This window comes from Scyliorhinus canicula, chromosome 26 (assembly GCF_902713615.1).
Source record: "Scyliorhinus canicula chromosome 26, sScyCan1.1, whole genome shotgun sequence".
NCBI lineage: Eukaryota > Metazoa > Chordata > Chondrichthyes > Carcharhiniformes > Scyliorhinidae > Scyliorhinus > Scyliorhinus canicula.
The window spans coordinates 3,886,416-3,910,061 of NC_052171.1; the positions used below are offsets into that span (position 1 = coordinate 3,886,416).

Below are 23,646 nucleotides of genomic sequence, written 5' to 3' on the forward strand. Positions count from 1 at the left end.
GCCCCATATTAATACGCAAGTGTTGATACCGCCCGTTGTGGACAGATCGCGACGTCTCGCGAATTCCGTTAGATCTCGCGAGTCATCATGAGCCGGGGAAATCTCGCCTCTCGGGGGATTTACTGGCCGTGACATGTACCGAGTCAGGCGTGGCGCGGCTGTGAGATTTCACTCTTCATTTTTTGAAATGTAGTATTAGTGTCCTGGCAGTGCTTACAAACTGTTTCTCGTACCTCATGAATCCCCGCTTTGTATCTGAAAGGGAGGAAGCTCTGTCTGCTTCAGAATAATATACATTTGAAGAATATATCTGTTCTGTCTTTGCACAAGACCTGTGCTCCACCAGGGACAGATGCCCGAGTGAGAGAGTAATGGGAGCCTGTTGGATGTGTTTATAAACCTGCCACAGTGCACTCATAAACCTGTGGATGGATTTCCATATTAGGGCAGATGGTTCATCAAGAAACGGGTGCCAACTGTCAGGGCGGGAAGTTAATTTAGACAGGGAGACTTGTGTCAGCCGCAAGATGTCTCAGAATGCTGCTTTGAATGTGGTTAAATGCAGTCAACTGTGAACAGCAAACCACCCCCAGGTTGCATGCAGAGTGGAGCCTGATTAAATAGGAGCATAGGTCAGAGACAGCATGATAACACTTTGAGGCAATTCTTTGACATTGTCCCTTTACCAGAGATTACAGCGCTGATTCTGTGACACTAGCCCCTTACCAGAGATCATGGGCGCAATTTAATGGAAAGGTTTCGAAGTGTCATATGCGGCAGGTTTTGCTGAGGTTTTCCGCCGGCTCTGCCAACAAGTTCCACACCACAATCTAAGTCACTTTTTTGGGCCTTGAGGACTTTCTCACCGGTTTAACCCACACTCGGGCACGGTTTAACCAAAATGTTTCTAAGTGTAGTAGCGAGTGGGAACTGCTGCACGCTTCCTGACGCTCAGTCCGGCAAGGCTGTCACGCTATAAAACGTTCATGGGTCCACTTAACGAGGCCCCCACCGGCTTCACGCTGGAAATGATGGTCCCACTGACTGATTTACCAGGACTGCGCTCACCGTCCCCCCCCCCCCCCCGCGCTATCAAAGGAAAGCAGCACAGTCAACACCACACAGTTCGCAGCCATGCCACCGATAAGACCAGCCCCACAATTCGGCCATGCCGACCTGGGAAAATTACTGGACACGGCAGAGGCCAGACGGGATACCCTGTTCCCCCGAGGGTCTCGAAGGAACAGGCAGCGCAGCCTGGGAGAAAGTGGCAGCGGACATCAGCTCGGGGACTGTGACCAGGAGGACCGGAACCCAATGCTGTAAGATCAATGACCTGCACTAGGCCGCACGGATCCCTGACCACCCCCTCCCCATACTCCCCATTCCCCCATATGGGCCTTCTCCCTGCCCCCCCCCCCCCCCCCCCCCCCCCCCCCACTCCGCCGAGCCGTTGGGGAGCCGCCAGGGCTGGCAGAGCCAGATGATGGAGGGGCAGCCAGGATTTGATCCAACTACCCCTCCATCCCGAGGTGAGCCCCAGGGTCCAATGGGCACCAACTTGGAGGAGGAGCACTGGGTGCCAATCCAGATCCACCCTACGGAAGGGCAACGGTGGCCACCCGCTCCCCTGAGACCCAACACACTAACAGCGGCGGGTCTCAGTGTCGACACCTGGAACAGGGCGGCATATGCCCCCGGCAAGTGCACCGGGGCCCTCTGGTTCCAGAGGACGCTTGTCAGCGGCATCGAAGGACACAGGATGTGGTCGGCAGAAGGCTGGTACCATCTCTGATGTACACCCTGGGGACACACACAGGCACAGTGTAGTAGAGCGCAGAAGGCTAAGCAGGTCGAGGATCACTGAGAGGGCACTGGGAGAAGAGGGGGTTGTTTGAGGGGCCATAGTGGGGAGGGTCTGGGAGGGGTGAGGAAGGGAGGGGCGGCACTATCGGGGGGAGGGATTGGGGCAGTTGGCACATTTGTTAAATAATAAAAAGCGTTGAACTTGATCAATATGATGCTTCTGGCACTTTCTTCAGCAACGAGGGCCGAGCAGCAATTACATGCCCCATCCCCCCAGACATGGAGGTCCTGGATCCCCTCCCCACTCCTCCCATCACCATACCCAGCACACACACATCCTGTTCACCAGACCCAGACCCTGTACCCCAGACACCCACACGTAATGTTACCTGGACCCCTCCCTGGTGAGCACACCCACCCTCTGAGCGCAGTAATGTCCCCGGTGATAGGGCCACCGTTGGCCGCTGCATCCGTGGTGTTGCCTCCCGTAGTGTTCAGGCACAGTGCGTATCAGGTATCACAGTCTGATTAGGATGTTAGGTTATAACCCCCACATGCTACATGGCACGCCTACCCATGCGGATCCACGACTGCCAATTCCCTTTTAGCAATAGCCTTCAGCCATGCGGCCAGAAACCTCTGCAGTCAGTGGGAGTTATGGGTGGTTGGTGGGGCAGGTGAGCAGGGGCTGGCGTGGCCCCCTGGAACAGAACCACACAATCCAAGGGTTGACATGTCGGACCCTTAGGCGCTGAGAACCCGTCCCCGTACACTGCCCCTCCACACTGTCATAACAGACACATCAGTATATAATGGTGCAGACACACACTGACTGACACACTGCAAGACCAATCAACACACAGAACACAGCAGCCAATCACCAGTTAGAGCACGCTCACTGTAAAGCCAGAGGGCACTAGTTTTCCCGCTAGTTTCTCGGGATGCAGCCTCTGAGAAGGACAGAGCTCACAGCTTGTAGCACAGACCCTCACCATGTGCTGATAGTCTAGACTGGTCAGGATAGGCATAGGTCTTCAGTTTAATCTAACATAGTGTCGACCCACAGTGAAAGTATGTTCAAAAGTTCCGAGCTTAATAAAACATTGTTGTACTGTTTCAAGTGTTGGTAGCCTGTATGTGTTACTGATAAGGTAAACACAGTCTCCACAAATCCAGAGTACCCAACACACCACCAGTTCAGACCAGCCCACCCTGACCGAGGCTCGCCTCCTGGAGGCTCCCCCATCCTCTCTTCGAGTGCCGGGGCAGCAACCCCAGTGCCCCCGAGCTCACTGTCCGGGAGCAAAGATTCCCCTCCTTGGGTTCAAGCAGCAGCCCTTCCACCAGCTTCACGTTTTTAAAAAGGAGTACTAACCAGTGCCTGTGTGACTACTTGCTGGGGAGGCTGTTAGATCATGGTGGGTGAGTGGCGTTAGATAGGGGGTCGTTCCCATTAATTATATGGAGATTGGGCTGACGTCTCTCGCCACGCTAAGGCGGGTTTCTGATTGTGCTGACTGGAGCGGGCCGCTTATATCACAAACAGACCGGCGCCTGGCGCGGTTCTCGATTTTGGCCTCTCCCATGAATTAACAGCCTCATCGCACCCTCGCGTATGTGCAACGCAGCCATTAAATCGCACTTAGATTGTTTTCATCACTCGGGAGCTGATCTCAAAGTGAGCTTACGGGTCCCCGACACACCCCCACCCATGGGCAACGTCACCCTCCCACACACATGGGCATGACCTCACAGCTCTCTGAATGAGGACACCCCACTAATAGGCACTTCACACACCCCTTTTACAGGCATCACCTTTCCAGGACCCTCACACTTCCCCTCCAACCTCCCAGAGGCACCCTCGTACCAGCCCTGCACCCCCCCACGCCAACCTTCAGAACTCTCCAATTCAGGCCTTAACCCTTGGCAGTGCCACCCTGGCACTCATTCACTGCCTCCCTGGCACCCTGTCAGTGCTCCTGTCAGCTTGGCGGTGCCAGCCAGGCAGTGCCACTGTGTCCGTGTTCCAGGCAGAGGGCTAAGGTGAGTGCACCCTGCACTAACCCTGGTCACCAGGGGCCTCTGATGGCCTGGGAGACACCCTGGGTGCCATTCGCCTGGTCCTCGCTTACATGGACCAGTACTGAATGGTGCCTGGCTGCCACCTCCCTGGGGTAGATACCGGGAGGCTGGTAGATACCGGGTAAGAAGGCCTACTTACGCGAGCGTGGCTTGGTCCTGCCCAGTGTGGGTTTCTGATCCCGATGCCTCGCGGGACATGGATAGATCACACAAAGCATCGTGGCTGTCGAGGCCCATGAGCGGCTTCACCCGGGATTGGTGCGCGGCATGGCCGGTGGATCATGCCCATTATGTGTCACTATCCCCTTCTCAGATTATAGAGCTAATGCTATGTTACTGTCCCCTTACCAGTTTATACTGTTGATTGTGTGACACTGGCCCCCATACCGGATCTTATAGGACTAGTTCTGTGACCCATGGTCCCTTACCAGCCTCCCGTACCAGCCTCCCCGGACAGGCGCCGGAATGTGGCGACTAGGGGCTTTTCACAGTAACTTCATTGAAGCCTACTCGTGACAATAAGCCATTTTCATTTTCATTTCATTATACCAGGCTTTTAGATTGGAATTCTCACCTCACAATCATATCCCTGATTTGAGTGTAATTTTTAATGAGTTATCAAAATGTTATTTCTCTACACTCAAGGCAGAGATGAGGAGGAATTTCTTCAGCCAGAGGGTGGTTTATCTGTGGAACTCTTTGCCGCAGAAGGCTGCGGGGGCCAAATCACTGAGTGTCTTTAAGACAGAGATAGATAGGTTCTTGATCAATAAGGGGACCAGGGGTTATGGGGAGAAGGCAGGAGAATGGGGATGAGAAAATATCAGCAATGATTGAATGGAGGAGCTAGACCCAAGTGGCCTAATTCTGCTCCTATGTCTGATGGTCTTATCTACATTCTGCATTGTGTGGACATAGTGAGTCCTGGCTCATGGTCATATTATGGTCAGGGCGCCAAACATGGATGCACTGTGCTGCCTTTCAAAATGGACTTGCACTCACCTTGGCGAGTTTGCTGCATTGTTATGGGTTTGGGCTGAGGTAATAATTAATGGGCGAATAGACATTTTGATGATCGCACCAGGATAGGGTTTGGAGAGAGAGAGAGATATCTCTTCCTGGCTGCTCTGGCACAACCCCGAGGGGTCCTGGCTGAAAATCCAGTTTTTTACCCAAGTGGGCTGCCTCAAGTGTCCATTTTACGGCATTGAAATGCCAGCTAGCCCCTTTCTCAAGGGAAGGAGGGAGGGTGGGGCGGGGGAAGAAAATAAATCCTGGTCAGGGGAGGGGGAGGAGAGCGTTAATACGTCCAAGCTGGTTTTAGTCCACTTGAAGTGTCCATGTATCCCTAATCTCAACAGCTGGATGTGTTTTATTGCAGAAAATGATCTCATAGAAAAGCAGGCGATTCACATGAATAGGTTAAATAAATAAAAACAGCACACCCATCCCTGGTTCATTGCCACCTTTAAACAAATAAAGCTGACAGATGTACTGCACAAAGGAAAACCAGGTTTGAAAGAGTGATTGCACCGGTTTTTTCTTGATATTTTGAAAGCAATAGCCAAAGCATGCAGGAATATCATTTATTAATCTCTAGCTTGTCCAAAATTGAAGGTCTTCGAAAGGGGCCAGGGGATGATGATCAAGCATTATTCTGGAACCATTTATGTCCATAAAGAGAAGTTGTGGCAAATAGCATCTTTACTTTGAAGGAGAATCTAGGTAAAAAGCAAGAAGGAGTAAAGGACAGAGCACACACTGATGGGATTAGATGAAGCACAGAGAGTTGCTGGACTTTAATCTTAATAGACTGAGAGTCAATTAAGACAATAGAAATTGCTAACCGGACAGATACTCATCAGACATTCGAAACCCCCTATGGAGAATGAAATGACCCCATCTCCGGTTGATTTTCTACCTTGAAACATGTCAAAGGTTCCATAGATGAAAAGTTCAAAAAATGGGATTACTTGGTCTGCACCAATGACAACAAGACATATAATTGAATTCCTTCCTGGGAATATATAGACAAGAGTTTTAAAAAACTGGTTCTGCCAATCAAAATCAGAAGGAGGAGGAAAAAGAAATATTACAGTCACCTGAAACATTGTTTAAAGAAAACAGTGACGAGTTCTCTCACTCACTGAAGATAAAAGACTGTGTTCAACAAAGTGCAGACCCGAACCAAGTCACCTCCAGAATGCTACAGGAAACCAATGAACTATCTTCAATCAGCTGCAACGATCAGCAACCTTCGCCTCAAAGAAAACAAAAGGACTTAATTGTATATTCTTTAAACTATCTATTAGATCTAACTTTCCTACTTCTGATGTTGGTACTGTCATTAGAGTTCAAGAAGGCATTTGACAATGTGCCACATCAAAAGTTATTGTATTCTTTACTCAGAGAGTAGTAGGGGTGTGGAACGCCCTGCCTGCAATAGTAGTAGACTCGCCAACTTTAAGGGCATTTAAGTGGTCACTGGATAGACATATGGATGAAAATGGAATAGTGTAGGTCAGATAGGCTTCAGATGGTTTCACAGGTCGGCGCAACATCGAGGGCCGAAGGGCCCGTACTGCGCTGTAGTGTTCTATGTTCTATGTTCTATAAAATCAAAGCTGATGATGTCGGTGTATGGATTGGCATAGATTGAAGATTGATTGGCTAGCTAACAGGAAACAGCGAGTTGGCAATGACGGGTATTTTTATTTTTTGCAGGATGTGATGAGTGGTCTGTGCTGGGGCCTGAATGTTTTAAAATTTATATAAATGACTTGGATAATGAAACTGAAGGTATGGTTGTCAAATTTGCTGACGGCACAAAGATAGGGAGGAAAGTAAATTGTGAAGAGGGCAGAAGGAGAATACAGAAGGACATAGATAGGTTGGGTGAGGGGACAGAAATATGGCAAATGGAGTATAATGTGGGAAATTTTTAAGTTGTGCATTTTGACGGGAAGATTTAAAAAAAGCTTATTATCTAAAGGGTGACAGATTGCAGAGCTCTGAGGTGTAGAGGGATCTGGGCGACCTAGTGCACAAATCACAAATGGCTAGTGTACAGGTACAGCGAGGAGTGAGGACAACTGATAGAATGTTCTAATTTATTGTGAGAGGGATGGATTACAAACGTAGAGAGGTTATGCCTCAGTTGTACAGGGCATTGCTGAGACCACGCCCGGAGTATTGCGCTCAGAATTAATCTCCTTATTCAAGGAAATATGTTAATGCACTAGAAGCAGTTCAGAGAAGGCTTACTGGACGAATTACAGGAATGGTTCGGTTGTCTTTTGAGGAAAGGCTGGTTTTGTGGACCTCAAAGGGGTCCACACCGAGTAGTTTGAATGAAATAAAGTTTCATTACAATAAACTATTATTCACAATACATGAAAGATCCCTGTCTCTCTCATCAATACCAAACAGGCTGACTTTATACAAGAGATAACTGAACACGGTTTAGAGATCTCCACCCCCTTAACGGGGGAGCTCGTATGCGGCAAGGTTTATGGGAAGGCTAATTGTTGCCATTCCGTAAACCCCGTGCTGGTTAGGACAGTCGGAGAGGTTAGGTTTGCATCCACCAGAGTTCAGAAGAGGTGACTTCATTGAAAGGTCTTGAGGGGTATTGACAGAGCGGATGTGGAGAGGATGTTTCCTCTTGTTGGAGAATCTAGAATTAGTGGTCACTGTTTAAAAATAAGGGGTCGCTCATTTAAGACGGGGATGAGCAGAACCTTTTTCTCTCGGATGGTTTTACAGTGCAGAAGGAGGCCATTCGGGCCATCGAATCCCTTGGAAAGAGCACCCTACTTAAGCCCACGCCTCCACCCTATCCCCGTAACCCAGTAACCCCAACTAACCTTTTGGACACTAAGGAGAAATTTAGCATGGCCAATTCACGTAACCTACACATCTTTGGACTGTGGGAGGAAACTGGAGCACCCGGAGGAAACCCACGCAGACACGGGGGTAGATAGGAATGTGTGGTTGAAGAAGGTACAAGCAGATCAGCCATGGCGGTGCACGTTTAAAAGGCCAAGTGGCCTCCTCCTGCCCCTAATCCTTATTTTCACACATCGATATGTGTGTGTGTCGCCAGAACCCTATTTTGCTCTCTCGCACTTGGTAAGTAATAGGCTGAGGCAAGCAGTTGCAGAATGTAATTTCAAGCTTGCCCACGTGCTGGGAAAGGGGGCTGTAAAGATAGAGCGAGGCAAGGCTTTGGAGGGTTTCAATTTGAGACATTGACAGAATCTTGGTCAGTTCGGAGAAAAGGCTACAGACAGGATTCTTTCACACATGCTCAAAGTGCCATTATGATCTCAATCTGGACTTCCTGTTCCACAGTCCACTGATCTTAAACCACATAACACGGTGTGTTCTTTCCAAACCTCTGGGTTTGATCAGAAAAATATCTCACTCAGCTCCAGGCAGGAGCACAAGAATGAAAATGTGATGAGTGTGTTTGACAGAGGGATCCAATATGAAATAAGAGCTGGGTAATCTTAACCCAATTCCGAGCCCAGAACAAAGCACTTCCCCCATTGGCATGGTTGGTCATTTCATAAATGTCAGCAAAACCAAGGAACTGGTCATCGACTTCAGGAAATGTAGTGCGACATATGCCCTCGTCTACATCAATGGCTCCAAAGTGGAGATGGTCAATAACTTTAGGTTCCTGCGGGTCCACTGTCCTGGTCCACTCGCGTTGATGCAACAGTCAAGAAAGCCCAACAACGTCTCTACTTCCAATAGAAGCTAAAGAAATTTGGCATGTCTGCATCGACTTTCACGATTCTTCTGTAGATGAAAAAAAATGAAAATCGCTTATTGTCACGAGTAGGCTTCAATTAAGTTACTGTGAAAAGCCCCTAGTCGCCACATTCCGGCGCCTGTCCGGGGAGGCTGGTACTCAATGTACCATTGCGAGCATCCTATCGTTACATCACAGCCTGGTATGGCAACTGCTCAGCTCAAGATCGCAAGAAACTGCAGAGTGTACTGTCCACGCCTCCCGCTGCCTCAGGAAGGCAGACAGCACTGTCGGAGACCCCTCCCACCCAGGCTTGCCCTCTTCCAGACCCTTCCGTCAGGCAGAAGATACAGAAGTCTGAAGACCTGTACATCCAAACTTAGGGACAGCTTCTTCCCCACAGGTACTAGGCTCCTCAATGACTCTCCCTCAGACTGATCTGTTCCCTGTAAGACACTATCCATGATACCTGTGCTGCCCTTGCTCATGTCGTATTTGCTTTCTTTGGCCCTTGTTCCGTGCTGTAACCAATTACTTATTTGTCGATGTACTGTGTACTTTTTCGCATTCACTGTAACTATCAACTGTTGTTTTTTTGTCTGCTGTGAACGTACAGTGTCCTTGGGCGCAGAAAAATACTTTTCACTGTACTTCGGTACATGTGACAATAAAAAAATCAAATAATTCAATCAATACTCCCTGCCAGTCATGCTTGCGCCAAGCTGCCATATTGGGAAAAAAGTAACTCGAGTTTAACCCATCAAGAAATGTGCACCCTTTGTTTCTATCACCTAAGGGGGTTGCTCCTCAGCTTATGGCTCTAGTTCAGTCCCTCTCTTCCAAACTCAGCCCCCCATTGCAGAGGAGAGGCAGGAAAGACAGAAGGACTTCCTCACCAGTCTGACCAAGTGGCTTGAATAAGGCTCGGGGAGTCCAAAATAAACAAAATTAAACATTTATTTTACAACAATTATGCACATGAGTACTGATGGAACATCACTAGAGTACTCTCTCTCTTGTCAGTCGGCTGACCTTTTATACAAGTACTGGTAAGTTACCCCGCCCCTAGTGGGGGAGCTTGTAGTCCTCAAGGAGCACGGGGAAAAGAGTCATCCTTACACCGTATGTCCAGGCGCAGCTCAAAGGTGGAGATCACTCCAGCTACCTCCCTTTTCTGGTCTTCTCTGGGCCTGGATGGCCTTGGAGAAGGAACGTGTTCTGGAGAAGGAACAAGGCAATGTTGATAGGTGTGTCTGCGGCCTTGATCAGAGAGCACCTCAAGGGCCGGAGAGGATACTGAACATGGACAGGGAGATTCTTATTTCAGCTGTTCAGGGATGCCTTTGTCTTTTGTTTTGCTGATTTGCGTTTTAATTGTGATGCTCTGACGAGAGGGACCTTTTACGAAATCCTTTGGGGCAATCTGAAAGTGCATTCTTTAGACGCTGACAGCCCTGCTATGTATTTCCACCATTTCCTGCCTTTAGTTCAGTGGACAGAAATGGCTGTGGCATTTTCTCAAAATTAAGAGGATGGGTGAGGCCAACAGCAGGAGAGCTAGACTTATAAACATGCCTTTTTGTTTCCTTTTTTTTAATAAAAAGTGACTTTATTGTGCAACTGCCAATTTAAAAGCACCATGATTTCATCAAAGCTCCTGGCTGGTCTGCCCTCCAATCTATTATATTTAGTTGTGTCTGTGACTGCTGTATTCCGTCATGTCTGGGAATAGGATCTTCATCAATGTATACTCAGGAAACGCTTGTTTACTCCGACTGTCAGAGTTTCACAAAAGAATTATATATTTTTTTACAACAACAACTTGCAGTTCTATCGCACCTTTAAAGAAGTCACCCATCCCAATGGACATCATCAAAGCCTTATTGGGCAAAATTTGACATCAGGCCACACGAGGAACTGTTGGGGCAGATGATTGAAAGGTTGATTAAAATGTTAGGTGATTAAATAGTGTCTCAAAAGAGCAAAGAGAGAGAGGGAGAGATTTTGGGGGAGGAAATTCCAAAGCTGAGGGCCCAGTCAGCTGTAAGCACACCTGCCGGCGGTGGAATGATTAAAATCGGGGATGTACAGGCGCCCAGAATTGGAGGAGCACTGAGATTTTGGAGGGTTTTTGGGCTGGAAGAGTTAACAGAGATCGGGAGGGGAGGAATGTGAAACCAAGGAGGATAATTTTAACATTGCGGTGCTGTTTTGTCAGGTGTTTATGTATACCAGGAACCAGAGGGCTGAATGGTGAATAGAACTGTGTGCGAGCTCAGATACGGGTCGTGGAGTTTTGGATCAGTTCCAGTTTATGTATGCAATCAAAAAGATACTTATGAAAAGAAATAGTAATAATCTTCCCAAATAGATAAGTCCATACTGCAATAATGAAATATCACATAAGTTGCTCCAGAAATAGACAATAATGTATTTGTACTCACATTTGTTATTACACTGAAAATGATCAACAGCAGTATTGTGCAAAATGAGAAAAACGGAAAGCGAACATCTGAAATTAAAACAGAAAATGTAAGCAATACATGAAAAATTGGTCAGCATTTAGAAAGAGAACAAAAAATACAAGTTTATGTCTCATAAGTAAGTGTTATATGTGGGATTTCTCATATATTTGTAAATTGTATGACTTTGCCTCGTCATTTGGTGAATATCATTTTTTAAAACTATTTTTATTGGGATTTTTAACATTGAGTAACAATGAATATCATGTATGTGCACTAATATGGGCACCAGAAATGACAACGGAACACCCAGCCCTGTATACCCTGTAAAGTCCTTCTTACTAACATCGTGGGGCTTGTGCTACCAATGGGAGAGGTGTCCACAGACTGGTCAAGTAACAGCCTGACATAGTCATGCTCATGGAATCATACCGTACAGGTAATGGAATCATCCCTTACAGGCTCCACCATCAACATCTCTGAGCATGTCCTGCCCTATGGACAGAACAGGCCCACCAGAGGTACAGCACAGTGGTGCACAGTCAGGATAGAGTTTCCCTGGAGTTCTCAACGTCGACTCTGGACCCCATGGAGTCTCATGGCAGGAAGTTAAACACGGACAAGAAAACTTCCTTGCCAGCGGTACCCACACCCTGAGAACGACCAGAAAATAAATACATAGCAAAATAAAGGGATGACAAAATTGGTGGAGAGATTTCAGAAATTTGCTCCACAGAGCCACCTAATATCGAGATTCTGCAACAACAATGAGATGCTTGAAATAGAACGGGCAATGTTTCCATGGTAATTTACAGTGGGGAAAGCTAACATAAAAATTATTCCAACAAAAAGCAACGTTTTGTGGACAGGAAGTGCCCATGCGTATGCATACTATTTGTTATAACCTGCCTGCTTACCACTGGCTGGGGATTAATGGCAATCCCACAATCCTTTGGGAGTATGAGCTTCCCCAATGAGGGGGGTGGAGAAATCATTAGCAGATTCCCTGCATAAATAAAGCTCGCCAGTTTGGAACCGGCTAGAGAAGAGTGAGCAGCAATATATATTTATATTTATATATGTTCTTGTAAATAAATGTTATTTATTTCTATCCTTCAACTCGTGCTGGATTCTTTGTGGTCCTCACAAAACTATTAATCTAAAGAAGGAAACAAAATCAACTAAAGGCGCGGAAGGTGGGAGTGTTCAAGCTTGGTCTGTTATTGATGCTATCCATTGCTGTTTTCAGGAGTTTCATGCCATTGTACCTATGTAGACCGACTGGGTTGCGAAAGTGAGACATTACTGGTTGGTAATGATGAATGAATGATAGCCATTTGAGGAATGAGGCTGGGTCAAGTTTCCCTTCCATTGTAGCATGGCTTGAGATCTGAAAGGGCTGATGAAACATTGTCAGCTCTACTTCAACATCATGTACTTAATATTGTCGCCTGACTAGAATCCCACTTGACACTAGATAGGTGCACAAATTGAGATCAGACAAGATGCCAGAGAAGGGGAATCAATTCAGTGGAGAGGGACGCGGGTTAGATTGCATTTACAATTTCCCCACAGGGTTAGCTTTCTCATCTCAAATGTGTATTTGTGGGAGTGTCAACAATGGATTGAGATCGTCAAGTGTAAAAAGACTTGCACTTATCCAACATCTTTCACAACCTCAGCACATTGCAGACAACGTAGTGTTTTCAAAGTGTAATGCAGAAATGGGGGCAGCCAGTTTACACACTGCAAGCTCTCACAACCAGCAGTGAGGTAAGAACCAAATAACCTATTTTTAATGATGTTGACTGAGGGATAAATATTGACCAGGGGAGAACACCTCTTGCTCTTCATCAAAATCCTGCCAGGATTTTACGTCTAAGCTGACTTTGCCACAGTTTAACATCTTATCCAAAAGATGGCACCTCAGTCAGTGCAGGACTCCCTCAGTACTCCACTGGTGTCACAGAGTTTTACAACACAGCAAGAGGCCCTTTGGCCCATTGTGTCTGTGCCGGCCATCAAGCACCTATCTCTTCTAATCCCATTTTCCAGCACTGGGTCTGTCGCTTTGTATCAGCCTAGACTTCAGTGCTCACCGCCTGGATTGGGACCCACGCAGAAGACAACTCTGACATATAAAGACGGTCATGAGCAGTCAGAGCAGCATCAGGCCAATCAACATGTCAACAGCTTTGTGTGGAATTCCTCTTATCTGCCACTTAATGACGGTACTAATGGGTTAAGGAGTGTCCAAGCTTTATATCTTCCTCAATCATTCGCAGTGTATACCATAGAACCGCAGGGCGCTAGATAAGAGTGTAAATTCCATTCATTTCTCCAGAGTTCAGATTGCTGATGCTGACAGATCTCGGTGTTCTGAGCTGGGTTTTATGTATCACTGTGGCCAACTGAGCTTAAAACAGCCTACTTCAAGCCCCCGGACATGTATCATTCAAACAGGACAATTTGGTGAGAAATATGTGACCAAATAGAATTGAAATGCCGGAGTATCTTAGCTCAGATTGGCAGCTTTCAAAAGCTACATTGGTCCTCCAGTTATTGTTAGTTCCATTCTGGGTGCGATCGCAAAGGAACCCCCTGCAAAATGTTTCGATGCGCTTCCTCATAACTATGCACAGGACATTTTCAGTAAACAGGTGTATAGGAACAATTTAAGGGGTGATGCCCTCCCTCTTGAGCACCTGATTCCTCTCGTCTCTTCAATATTCAATAACACTGGCCATGGGAACAAATCTCCAGTGAATGTAGAACAGAGTAGGGGCAAAGGGAGTTGGGTGGGTGGCAGGAGTTGGAGTTGGGAGGCAGTTGATGGTTCGAGAAAGGAGAAAAATAAAATTTTAAAATAAAACATTGATAGTAAAGCCACAACAGTAGGTGCAATGAATTAGATAGCTGATCTTGTGTGTAACCAGATCTGATTTTAAAGAAGAAAGATTTTGCTCCTCAAATTCTGGCCTTCCCCTATTTTCATAGCATTTACTGTGCAGAAGGAGGCCATTCGGCCCATCGAGTCTGCACCGGCTCTTGGAAAGAGCACCCTACCCAAGGTCTACGCCTCCACCCCATCCCCACAACCCAGCAACCCCACCCAACACTAAGGGCAATTTTGGACACTAAGGGCAATTTATCATGGCCAATTCACCTAACCTGCACATCTTTGGACTGTGGGAGGAAATAGGAGCACCCGGAGGAAACCCACGCAGACACAGGGAGGATGGGCAGACTGAGCACAGACAGTGACCCAAGCCGGAATCGAACCTGGGACCGTGGAGCTGTGAAGCAATTGTGCTATCCACAATGCTGCCCCTAACAGATCTATCATTGGTGACCCTGCCTTCAGTTGCTTGGGGCCCTGGAATTCCCTCCCTAAACGTCTTCCTCTCACCACCTTGCTTTCCTCTTGAAAGACATTCCTTTAAACCGACCTCTTTGACCGGGTTGTTGGTCACTTGTCGTCATACCTCTTTGTATGACTCAGTATCAAACTTGGTTTGATGGTGTTCCAGTGAAGTGTCCAAACGGGAACCAGGGGTGGTTTCGCAACACCAAGGCTGGAATTTTCCAGTCCAACGAAGACTGATGGCTCATCGCATCCGTGACTGCCTGGGAAGCCAGGGACGGAGAAACCTGCCTCCGGGGACAGAGTCCTGAGTTATACTGCCCATTGCACTTCAGACTGCATCCCAAAACCGTCGCTGATGGCAATATACTTTGGAAGCTGCAATCTACCATTTGATTTCATTGGCAAGAATACCACTTGGCTCTCATCCTAAACTGTACAGATGGCAATACGGTTCGGAGGATAATTAGCAGCTAAATATATGGGCCTCATGTAACTTGTAGTTTTTATTGAGGATCTGTCCGGCTAAAAAAATACACTGAGGTGCTCAAAATGACGAGGACGCTGCACAGAGTAGGGGCTGGATTCTCCGGTCCCCTAGCTGCGTGTTTCTCAGTGGCACGCCATTCGCTGGCGGCGGGATTCTTTACTCATTGAAACATAGAATTACTACAGAACAGAAGGAGGCCATTGGCACGTCAAGTCTGCACCAACCGCTTCCCTGTCCCCGTAACCCCATCTAACCTTGTTACAAAAGGGCAATTTAACACGGCCAGTCCACCTAACCTGCACATCTTTGGACTGTGGGACAAAACCGGAACATCCCGAGGAAACCCACACAGACACGGGGAGAAAGTGCAAACTCAATGGTTAACACTGTTGCCTCACAGCTCCAGGGTCCCAGGTTCAATTCCGGTTTCGGGTGACTGTGCGGAGGGCACAGGCTGGAGAACACCATTAGAGAGAAGGAGGGGGTGCCTTGGTGCCACAGCGACCTGTGCCACACATTTGGGCAGCACAGTTGCTTCACAGCTCCAGGGTTCTATGTTCAATTCCCGGCTTGGGTCACTGTCTGTGCAGAGTCTGCACGTTCTCCCAGTGACTGCATGGGTTTCCTCTGGGTGCTCCTGTTTCCTCCCACAGTCCAAAGATGTGCAGGTTAGGTGGATTGGCCAGGCTAAATTGCCCCTTTGTGTCCAAAAGATGAGGTTGGGTTACAGGAATAGGGTGGAAGCTTGGGTTTAAGTACTCTTTCCAAGGGCTGGTAGAGACTCGATGGGCCAAATGGCCTCCTTCTGCACTGTAAACTCTATGATTCTATGGTTCCACACAGACAGTCACCCAAAGCCAGAACAGAACCCAGTCCCAAGCGATGTGAGGCAGCAGTGTTAACTGTTGCACCATCGTGCCCCGCCGCTTGTCAATGGAGCTTCACATTGAAGCCATCCTGCACCGTGGGGAAACCTGCGGGCAGGGATGCACTGCCGGCGGAAACAGAGAATCCCAAAGGCCGGAGAATTGGGGCCCAGTCAGAGAGAAATGGAAGGATTGAGATCCAGAGGGCATTGATTAAAGGTAAGAGGCAGAAGAAGCAATGGCAAGGCAACATGAGGAGAACCCTTTTCGTGCAGAGTGGTTGGGATCTGCAATGCACTCTCTGAAAGTGTGGTTTGAGCATATTCAATCGACACATTCAAAGGGAACTAGGTTATTACCTGAAATGGAAAAATGTGCTATGGTGGAGTGCCAAATTGCTCCTTCAGAGGGCCAGTACAGATATAATTGCCCTTGGTGTCCAAAAACGTTAGGTGGGTGTAATGAACACCAATTGGCTTTATTGGTTGGCCAATTGGAGTATGAGCTCCCTCAATGATAGCTCATCGAGGGGGCCCATATAATCACCTGTGTAGGCTTTGTGAGTCAGTCTTAAGTTGACTGGACTGCTAGCAGCACTGTTTGTAGCTGCTCCTGTAATATTGTTATTGTAAATAAATATTGGTGTGGTGACGGAACTCCTGCCTCCCGTGGATTACTACAGTGGGGTTACAGGGATAGGGTTGAGGTGTGGGCGCCCTTTCCAAGGGCCGGTGCAGACTCTACGGGCCAAATGGCCTCCTTCTGCACTGTAAATTCTATGATTTATAATGGGCTGAATGGCTCCTGTGTTCGGAACACAGGACTTAGGAGCAGAAGTGGGCAATTCAGCCCCACGAGCCTACTCTGCCATTCAATCAGATAATGGCTGATCTCCTCCTGGTCTCAAATCCACCTCTTCATCTGTTCCCCATATCCATTTAACCTGTTTTTTTTAACAGATCAAAAATATATCTGTGGGAACATAGAAATTAGGAGCAGAAGTGTTGGAACCATTCTATCATTCACCGGTGCACTGGATAATTTTAGACAGAATATCAATGTCAAGTTTAGGACTGGTAAATGCAGTATAATCCTTGGTTTGGGTTTTCAACGACAGCACAGGACCAGCCATCTTTGAATCAGTTTGAATGCTGCTGTGGGTGTGAAGTTATTATTTGTTTTATTGTGTGCACTCTGAGCTGCTGTTGGGCTGTGATGAACTTGCTTTGCAGCGAGTCTGAGCAGCAGTTGAGTGCTGCAGGTTAGATTTAACCATCGCCCTGACAAGGAAAGCAGGGGGTCTGGCTCACAGGATAATGAACAGGCTGGCAGATCTCTCTCTCTCTCTCTCTCCTCTCCCCCCCCCCCAACTCGGGTTAGTACAATCTGAGGGGCGGATCTTGAGAGAACGCTTCTGCTATCTGCCACCCAGCTGATTCTTGTTTGGTATTCAAGAGGGCTGGGCGGGAGCAGATTTGTCTGCTATTCACACACCACCCCCCCCCCCCCCCCCCCCCCTCTTTTTTCTGGCAGAATAGCTCCAGCATCGCCTGTCTGAAAGTTGCTGGAACCCACTTAAACCCAGGGCGAGGAGGAACTGCAGCCTGGCTGGCTGTCATGCAATTGCAAGAGGACTTGGCAGAGTAGGGAACTGACTTGATGTTTCACATGTAACCACATCCGCGATTTTAGCAGAAGCCCCACATTCAGTAACTCACTGACTCACTCACACACACACAAGTAATATTGTTTCTCGACTTTCCCTCCATTTTGTGAGAATCAGCAGCTCAGCGGAGGCATTTATCTATTTTTTTCCATGGCTTTTAGTCCGTGGCAGATCTTATCCCCCTTTCAATGGGCGAAGTGGACCTGGTCTGTGGTTCGACCAGGGGCAGGAGCTGGGGACAGTCAAGATGAAGATTCAAAACCTGAACAGAAGAGGCTGAGTTTCAGGCAAGTTGCTGTTTTTGAAGGAATTGAAAAGGCTGCTGTGTGTGTGTGTGTGTGTGTGTGAGAGAGAGAGAGAGAGAAGGAGGCAGGCTTTTTTTTAAACGAGGAAGGTTTCACTGCAATAAGAGAATAATCAATGAAAGTCCATTTCCGAAGGGGGTGAGACATGATTCATTTTCTCCCATCTTCTCTTCCTCTTGCAGCTCTGACTCCGAAGCGAATTTCGACACGCCTGAGGCGGATACACCTGTCCAGGGGCCAGCAGAGATTGTTGCAGGTGAACTGCCTGGGAGACACCGAGAAAACCTAGGGAGCGAGAAAGCAGGTACGGCAAGTAACCCATAGTCATCCCATGTCCTATATACGGGACTGAGGCAAGTGGCAAAATTGGAGAAGGGGGATGGGAGAGGAGGAAGAGAGAAACTGATGTTATTGTGATATAATTTGACAGAATGCCAACTGCTATTGGCTGCGGTGTGCTTGTGGTTTAACTGTTTGAGACCAGTGCCCAGTCAGACGTCGAACCCAACCTGGATGCTTGAATAATGGACTCTCTCCTGCCCTTCACTCCCATGGAGATGCCAGAAATGATCAGATCTCTCCATCATTTCTAACTGGGCATTAAGGGCAGCAGCTGCTGAAGCAGTTACTTGTCAAGTGATGGGCAAAACCCTTTTTTGATCATTCTATTTTGTCACCCATGGACCAGCTAGTTTATCTGGACATCATTGCCGTCTGGGTCATCGGGAGGGTTGAACCGAGACATTGGCAAGAATGTGAAGGATTAATACTGTATACATTCTGGGGAAAAGTGCAGTTTTTTTTATTCCAGATTATGTCACAAACCCTGTCCCCCCCCCCCCCCCCCCCCCCCCGCCCCCAAATAACGATGAGGGGCTTTTCACATGGTGGATAGCTTATTGGATTGTGATGGTTGAAACACACAAATGAGGATGGTATACCTCTTTCCTTATCACACTGGTATTAATTCATTTGATTGCTGAATAGTATGCTTTCAGTAATGGCAACTTGTTTCAGGTTTAAATATTTGTATGCTACATCCTATTTAGATTTAGAACAGTACAGCACAGAACAGGTCCTTCGGCCCTCGATGTTGTGCCGAGCAATGATCACCCTACTCAAGCCTAACGTATCCACCCTATACCAGTACCCTATATCAGTAACCCCCCCCCCATTAACCTTACTTTGACACTAAGGGCAATTTATCATGGCCAATTCACCTAACCTGTACATCTTTGGACTGTGGGAGGAAACCGGAGCACCCGGAGGAAACCCACGCACACACGGGGAGGACGTGCAGACTCCGCCCAGACAGTGACCCAGCCGGGAATTGAACCTATTATATATATCCTATGGTTGGATATATTTAGATTTCCACAAAGCATTTGGTAAACTGTCACCTGAGAGGCGATCGCACAATGTTGGGCTGAGAGTGGGGTCATGAATTGGCTTGTATTGGTTCGGTTAATGGACAGAAACAGAGGTTGTTTTCAGGATAGTAGTGTGTAACTGGGGGGGGGGGGGGGGTACAAGGATCAGGTCTTGGGCCTCAGCTACTTGCCATCTCTGTTGATGACTTGGATGAGTGATATATGTTCAAGTTCGCTGATGATACCAAGTAAACTGTGAGGACATGAACACATTCAGTTGATGGGCCAGAATAGGGGAGCTGGGAAGAAGTATCAAGTAGGAAAGCAGAATATTTGGAAATGGTGGGAGACTGGGTGTTCGGAGGAACCCAGTGAGCTTGTACCTGGCTCAGGAGGTTAACTCACAGCTATAGCAAGCCGTTAGGAAGGCAATGAACCCCCGCAGGGTTGTGTTGGCCTTTAGTACAAAGGAATTGGGAAAATACTGCAATTTGTACTTTGACGAGATCACATCTCAAATACTGTCTACAGATTTGGTCTTGCCTAAGGAAAGACATAACTTGAATTTGAGCGGGTGCAGCAAAGGTTAACTAGACTGATTCCTTATAAGAGGGAATTGCATTGTGAGGACTTATTGTGATGGATGGAAGAATTTGGAATATATGTTGTATTTTATATCTGTTGCAGTAAGGTTTTAAAGCCAGACTGTGTCTACTAAAGCTCTAATTAAGAAGTCATAAAAGGTCTGGATGACGTGGCACAGCGGTTAGCACTGCGCCTATGGCGCTGAGGATCCGGGTTCGAATCCCGGCCCTGGGCCACTGTCCATGTGGAGTTTGCACATTCTCCCCGTGTCTGCATGGGTTTCACCCCCACAACCCAAAGATGTGCACGTTAGGTGGATTGGCCACGCTAAATTGTCCCTTAATTGGAAAAAATATATAATTGGGTACTCTAAATTTACATTTAAAAAAAAATGAAGTTATAAAAGGTGAAGTCAAGATTGATTCTAACCATTGACTTGATTACATATGGAGGGATAATGGAACATTGTTGGAGATTCCATGCAGAATAGATAGTTTTATGAGGGGTTGTACTTGGTCCTAGCTAAGCAGGTCATGGAACTTGGTGAGATACAGATGGTTTCATTAATGAGAGGAGCCAGGCAGTCTGTTATAGGATTTTAAGTTGAACAGTTTTTCCAAATGCTGCTAGGTTGAGCAGAATTGTAAAAGTTTTGCTTTTGAAAGGGTCTTTCATATCATAGAATTTACAGTGCAGAAGGAGGCCATTCGGCCCATCGAGTCTGCACTTGGAAAGAGCACCCTACCCAAGCCCATAACCCCACCCTATCCCTATAACCTAGTAACCCCACCCAACACTAAGGGCAATTTTGGACACGAAGGGCAATTTAACATGGCCAATCCACCTAACCTGCACACCTTTGGACTGTGGGAGGAAACCGGAGCACCCGGAGGAAACCCACGCGCACACGGGGAGAACGTGCAGACTCTGCACAGACAGTGACCCAAGCTGGAGCTGGGAAGCAATTGTGCTAACCACTATGCTACCGTGCTGCCCAGGGTGGAGGCTTTCGTTCCAAATGTTAGCCGTAGGTGTAGATACTAATTTCAATTTTTTCCTTTTTAAGAACTGTATAACTAATATTTGTAAGGTTGCTTCCTTGATGTTAATGTGGCTAATTCTATGTATAAATTAAAGTTTGTTTTAACAGGAAAGATACCTACTGGTCAGAATCATCACTACTGGTGTGAAGTATTCTTTCCTCAATTTTACGAATTAAAACAAAATATTTGGGGTTCTTGTCAGTATACTAAGATGAGCATATTCCCTCCAATTAGAAGAATGAGAATTGATTTCACTTAAATATTTAATTTCTTCAATGGCTAATTGTCAGGGTAAATGCTGGAAGTATGTTCCGCCTGATTCGGAAGCTTAGAATGTGGGATGTCGTTTTTGATACTGTCCAGGACTTCCATGAGGAGAAATGTCTTCACTCAAAGGGTTGTGAATCTTTGGAATTCTTACCTCCAGAGGACTGTGAATATTCAGTCGCTGGGCATATTCAAGACCTAGATAAATAGATATTGCTAAGGTAGGGTATTGGGGACATGGGATTGTGCAGAATTGTGGAGTTGAGTGTTACTAAATGGAAAAGCAGGCTTGAAGGGATGAATGGCCTACTTGTATTGTTATTTTATAATGAATTTCTTTGAACTAATGCAGGAGGTTGGGGGAGAATATTGGCTAGTATGGCCTGCTTGCCTTCATTGGCCAGGGCATTGAGTATAAAAATTGCCAAGGCTTTGGAGAGGGTGCAGAAGAGATTTACCAGGATGTTGCCTGGGATGGAGGGCGTTAGCTATGATGAGGAGGTTTAATAAACTTGGTTTGTTCTCGCTGGAACGACGGAGGTTGAGGGGCGACCTGATAGAGGTCTCCAAAATTCTGAAGGGCACAGACAGAGTGGATAGTCAGAGACTTTTTCCCGGGGTAGAGGGGTCAATTACGAGGGGGGCATAGATTTAAGGTGTGAGGGGCAAGGTTTAGAGGAGATTAACGAGGCAAGTGTTTTACACAGAGCGTACTGGGTACCTGGAAACATGCTGCCAGAGGGGGTTGTGGAAGCAGGGACGATAGTGACGTTTAAGGGGTATCTTGACAAATCTATTCATGTTGTTATTTTGAAATTAAGAATTTCCTTGAGCTAATCCCAGGAGTTTGGGGAGAATATCGGCCAATGATGATTTCTATGTTTTGGATGGGTCAAAGCCTTTGTGTTTGATGTTACAATTTGAGAGCTGTTTTTATCTCAAGGATGGCTATTGGATGAGGACTTGACACATCCATTTACGTTAAAATTCTCATCTTTCCTGCTGTTGCTGTACTAAATCAAAAGCCTAACTTCAGCTCTTATCACATCCCAAGGATCCTCTAGGCACAGTCCCCAGTCTGGCCACCCAGCCTTTGTCTAAGATTCAGAGTTATATTTGAGAATAAGAAAATCCTGAATTTTGAATAGTTGCAATAGTGGAGAGGTTAGCTGTAGATGCATGTTCATGCTCAGAGATGCACAAGATCCCAAACCCCTTTCCCAACTCCAGAAGTGCTGAACACTCTTTGCCCCTTTTCCCATTTTATGATTTGATGGGATGCCAGTTATTCAGGTGCATCTGTCATTAATTATGGACGTTCTCAGTATGACACAATGCTCCACCTCCACATGGTGCATAACTAGCGCAGGCACAATGGGTTAATTGATCTTTTGCATGATTTTAACTGGCTCTTGGGTACTACTCCACAGGCACCGGGAGTCTGTCTGGAACTTGCCAAAGTGGCAATTATCTGATTGAGGAATAATTATTGACCATGGCACTAAGGAGAAGTCCCCTATCATTCAAATCCTGGCATGGGATCCTATGCAGCTCTCTGTGCAGAAGATACCTAGTTTAATATCTTGATCAACCCCTCATCCCTGCAACACTGCCACAGTGCCGCACAGAAATGCCAGCTTAATCATGTGCTCAGGTCACTGGGCTGGAGCTTGAGCCCAGATTGTTCTCGGTCAGACGCCCACACGACCAGTGTCGATACCAGCTTCAGTAAAGTGATGGTCGGCTTGCAGATCTGATTTTAGTAGCAGCTGTTGTACCAGTCTCTGCCCAGAGTGTTGTGCACTCATGCTTTTGTGTATGTGCAGAACATGGGGCAGCAGGGTAGCATGGTGGTTAGCATAAATGCTTCACAGCTCCAGGGTCCCAGGTTCGATTCCCGGCTGGGTCACTGTCTGTGTGGAGTCTGCACGTCCTCCCCCTGTGTGCGTGGGTTTCCTCCGGGTGCTCTGGTTTCCTCCCACAGTCCAAAGATGTGCGGGTTAGGTGGATTGGCCGTGCTAAATTGCCCGTAGTGTCCTAATAAAAGTAAGGTTAAGGGGGGGGGGGGGGGGTTGTTGGTTTAGGGGTGTAGGGTGGATACGTGGGTTTGAGTAGGGTGATCATGGCTCGGCACAACATTGAGGGCCGAAGGGCCTGTTCTGTGCTGTACTGTTCTATGTTCTATGTAACATCACTGAATTGCTGGCTAAATTTTCATGTTTAGGGGCAGCAGGCAGCATTTTTGTTTGCGAGTAGTTAAAATTAAGTGGCCAAGCAATGGGGAAGAGTCCAGATATGAAACACCAGTGAGGCACAGACTGGAGGTGTGAGGAAATGTCTTGAGGGGTGGAATGGTTAACATAATAAAGGTTAACATAACATTTGCTTTCTGAACGCAACTTTTCTCCACTTTGAGACAAGTGGAGGAGAGCTTGAAATCCCAAATTGGTAACCACTGTAAAGGCTTCAAATATGAGGGATTCCAGACACATCATCTGCTCCTGTGACATCTGGATTTTAGTACACTCACTCACTTCCCCATGTTTCTTGTTCCTGTTTTGATGAACACACAGCCAGCTGT

At 47.1% G+C, this 23,646-nt stretch overlaps 1 protein-coding gene across 8 annotated transcripts in view; it reads left to right on the top strand.

Annotated features, from left to right (window-relative positions):
- The window catches only part of tacc1 (transforming, acidic coiled-coil containing protein 1), a 193,038-nt gene that overhangs the window by 45,990 nt on the left and 123,402 nt on the right, over positions 1 to 23,646 (top strand). For 5 of the 8 annotated variants that reach the window (XM_038785139.1, XM_038785133.1, XM_038785132.1 and 2 more), the window contains one exon: positions 17,983 to 18,104. Coding sequence is in view for 7 of the 8 variants with exons in the window: in XM_038785133.1 (XP_038641061.1) it covers positions 17,983 to 18,104 (122 nt within the window). In the remaining variant the exon portion in view is untranslated. Of the gene's footprint in view, positions 1 to 17,329; positions 17,783 to 17,982; positions 18,105 to 23,646 lie in introns of those variants that run through there. The other 3 variants (XM_038785135.1, XM_038785140.1, XM_038785137.1) reach the window with 2 other exon arrangements.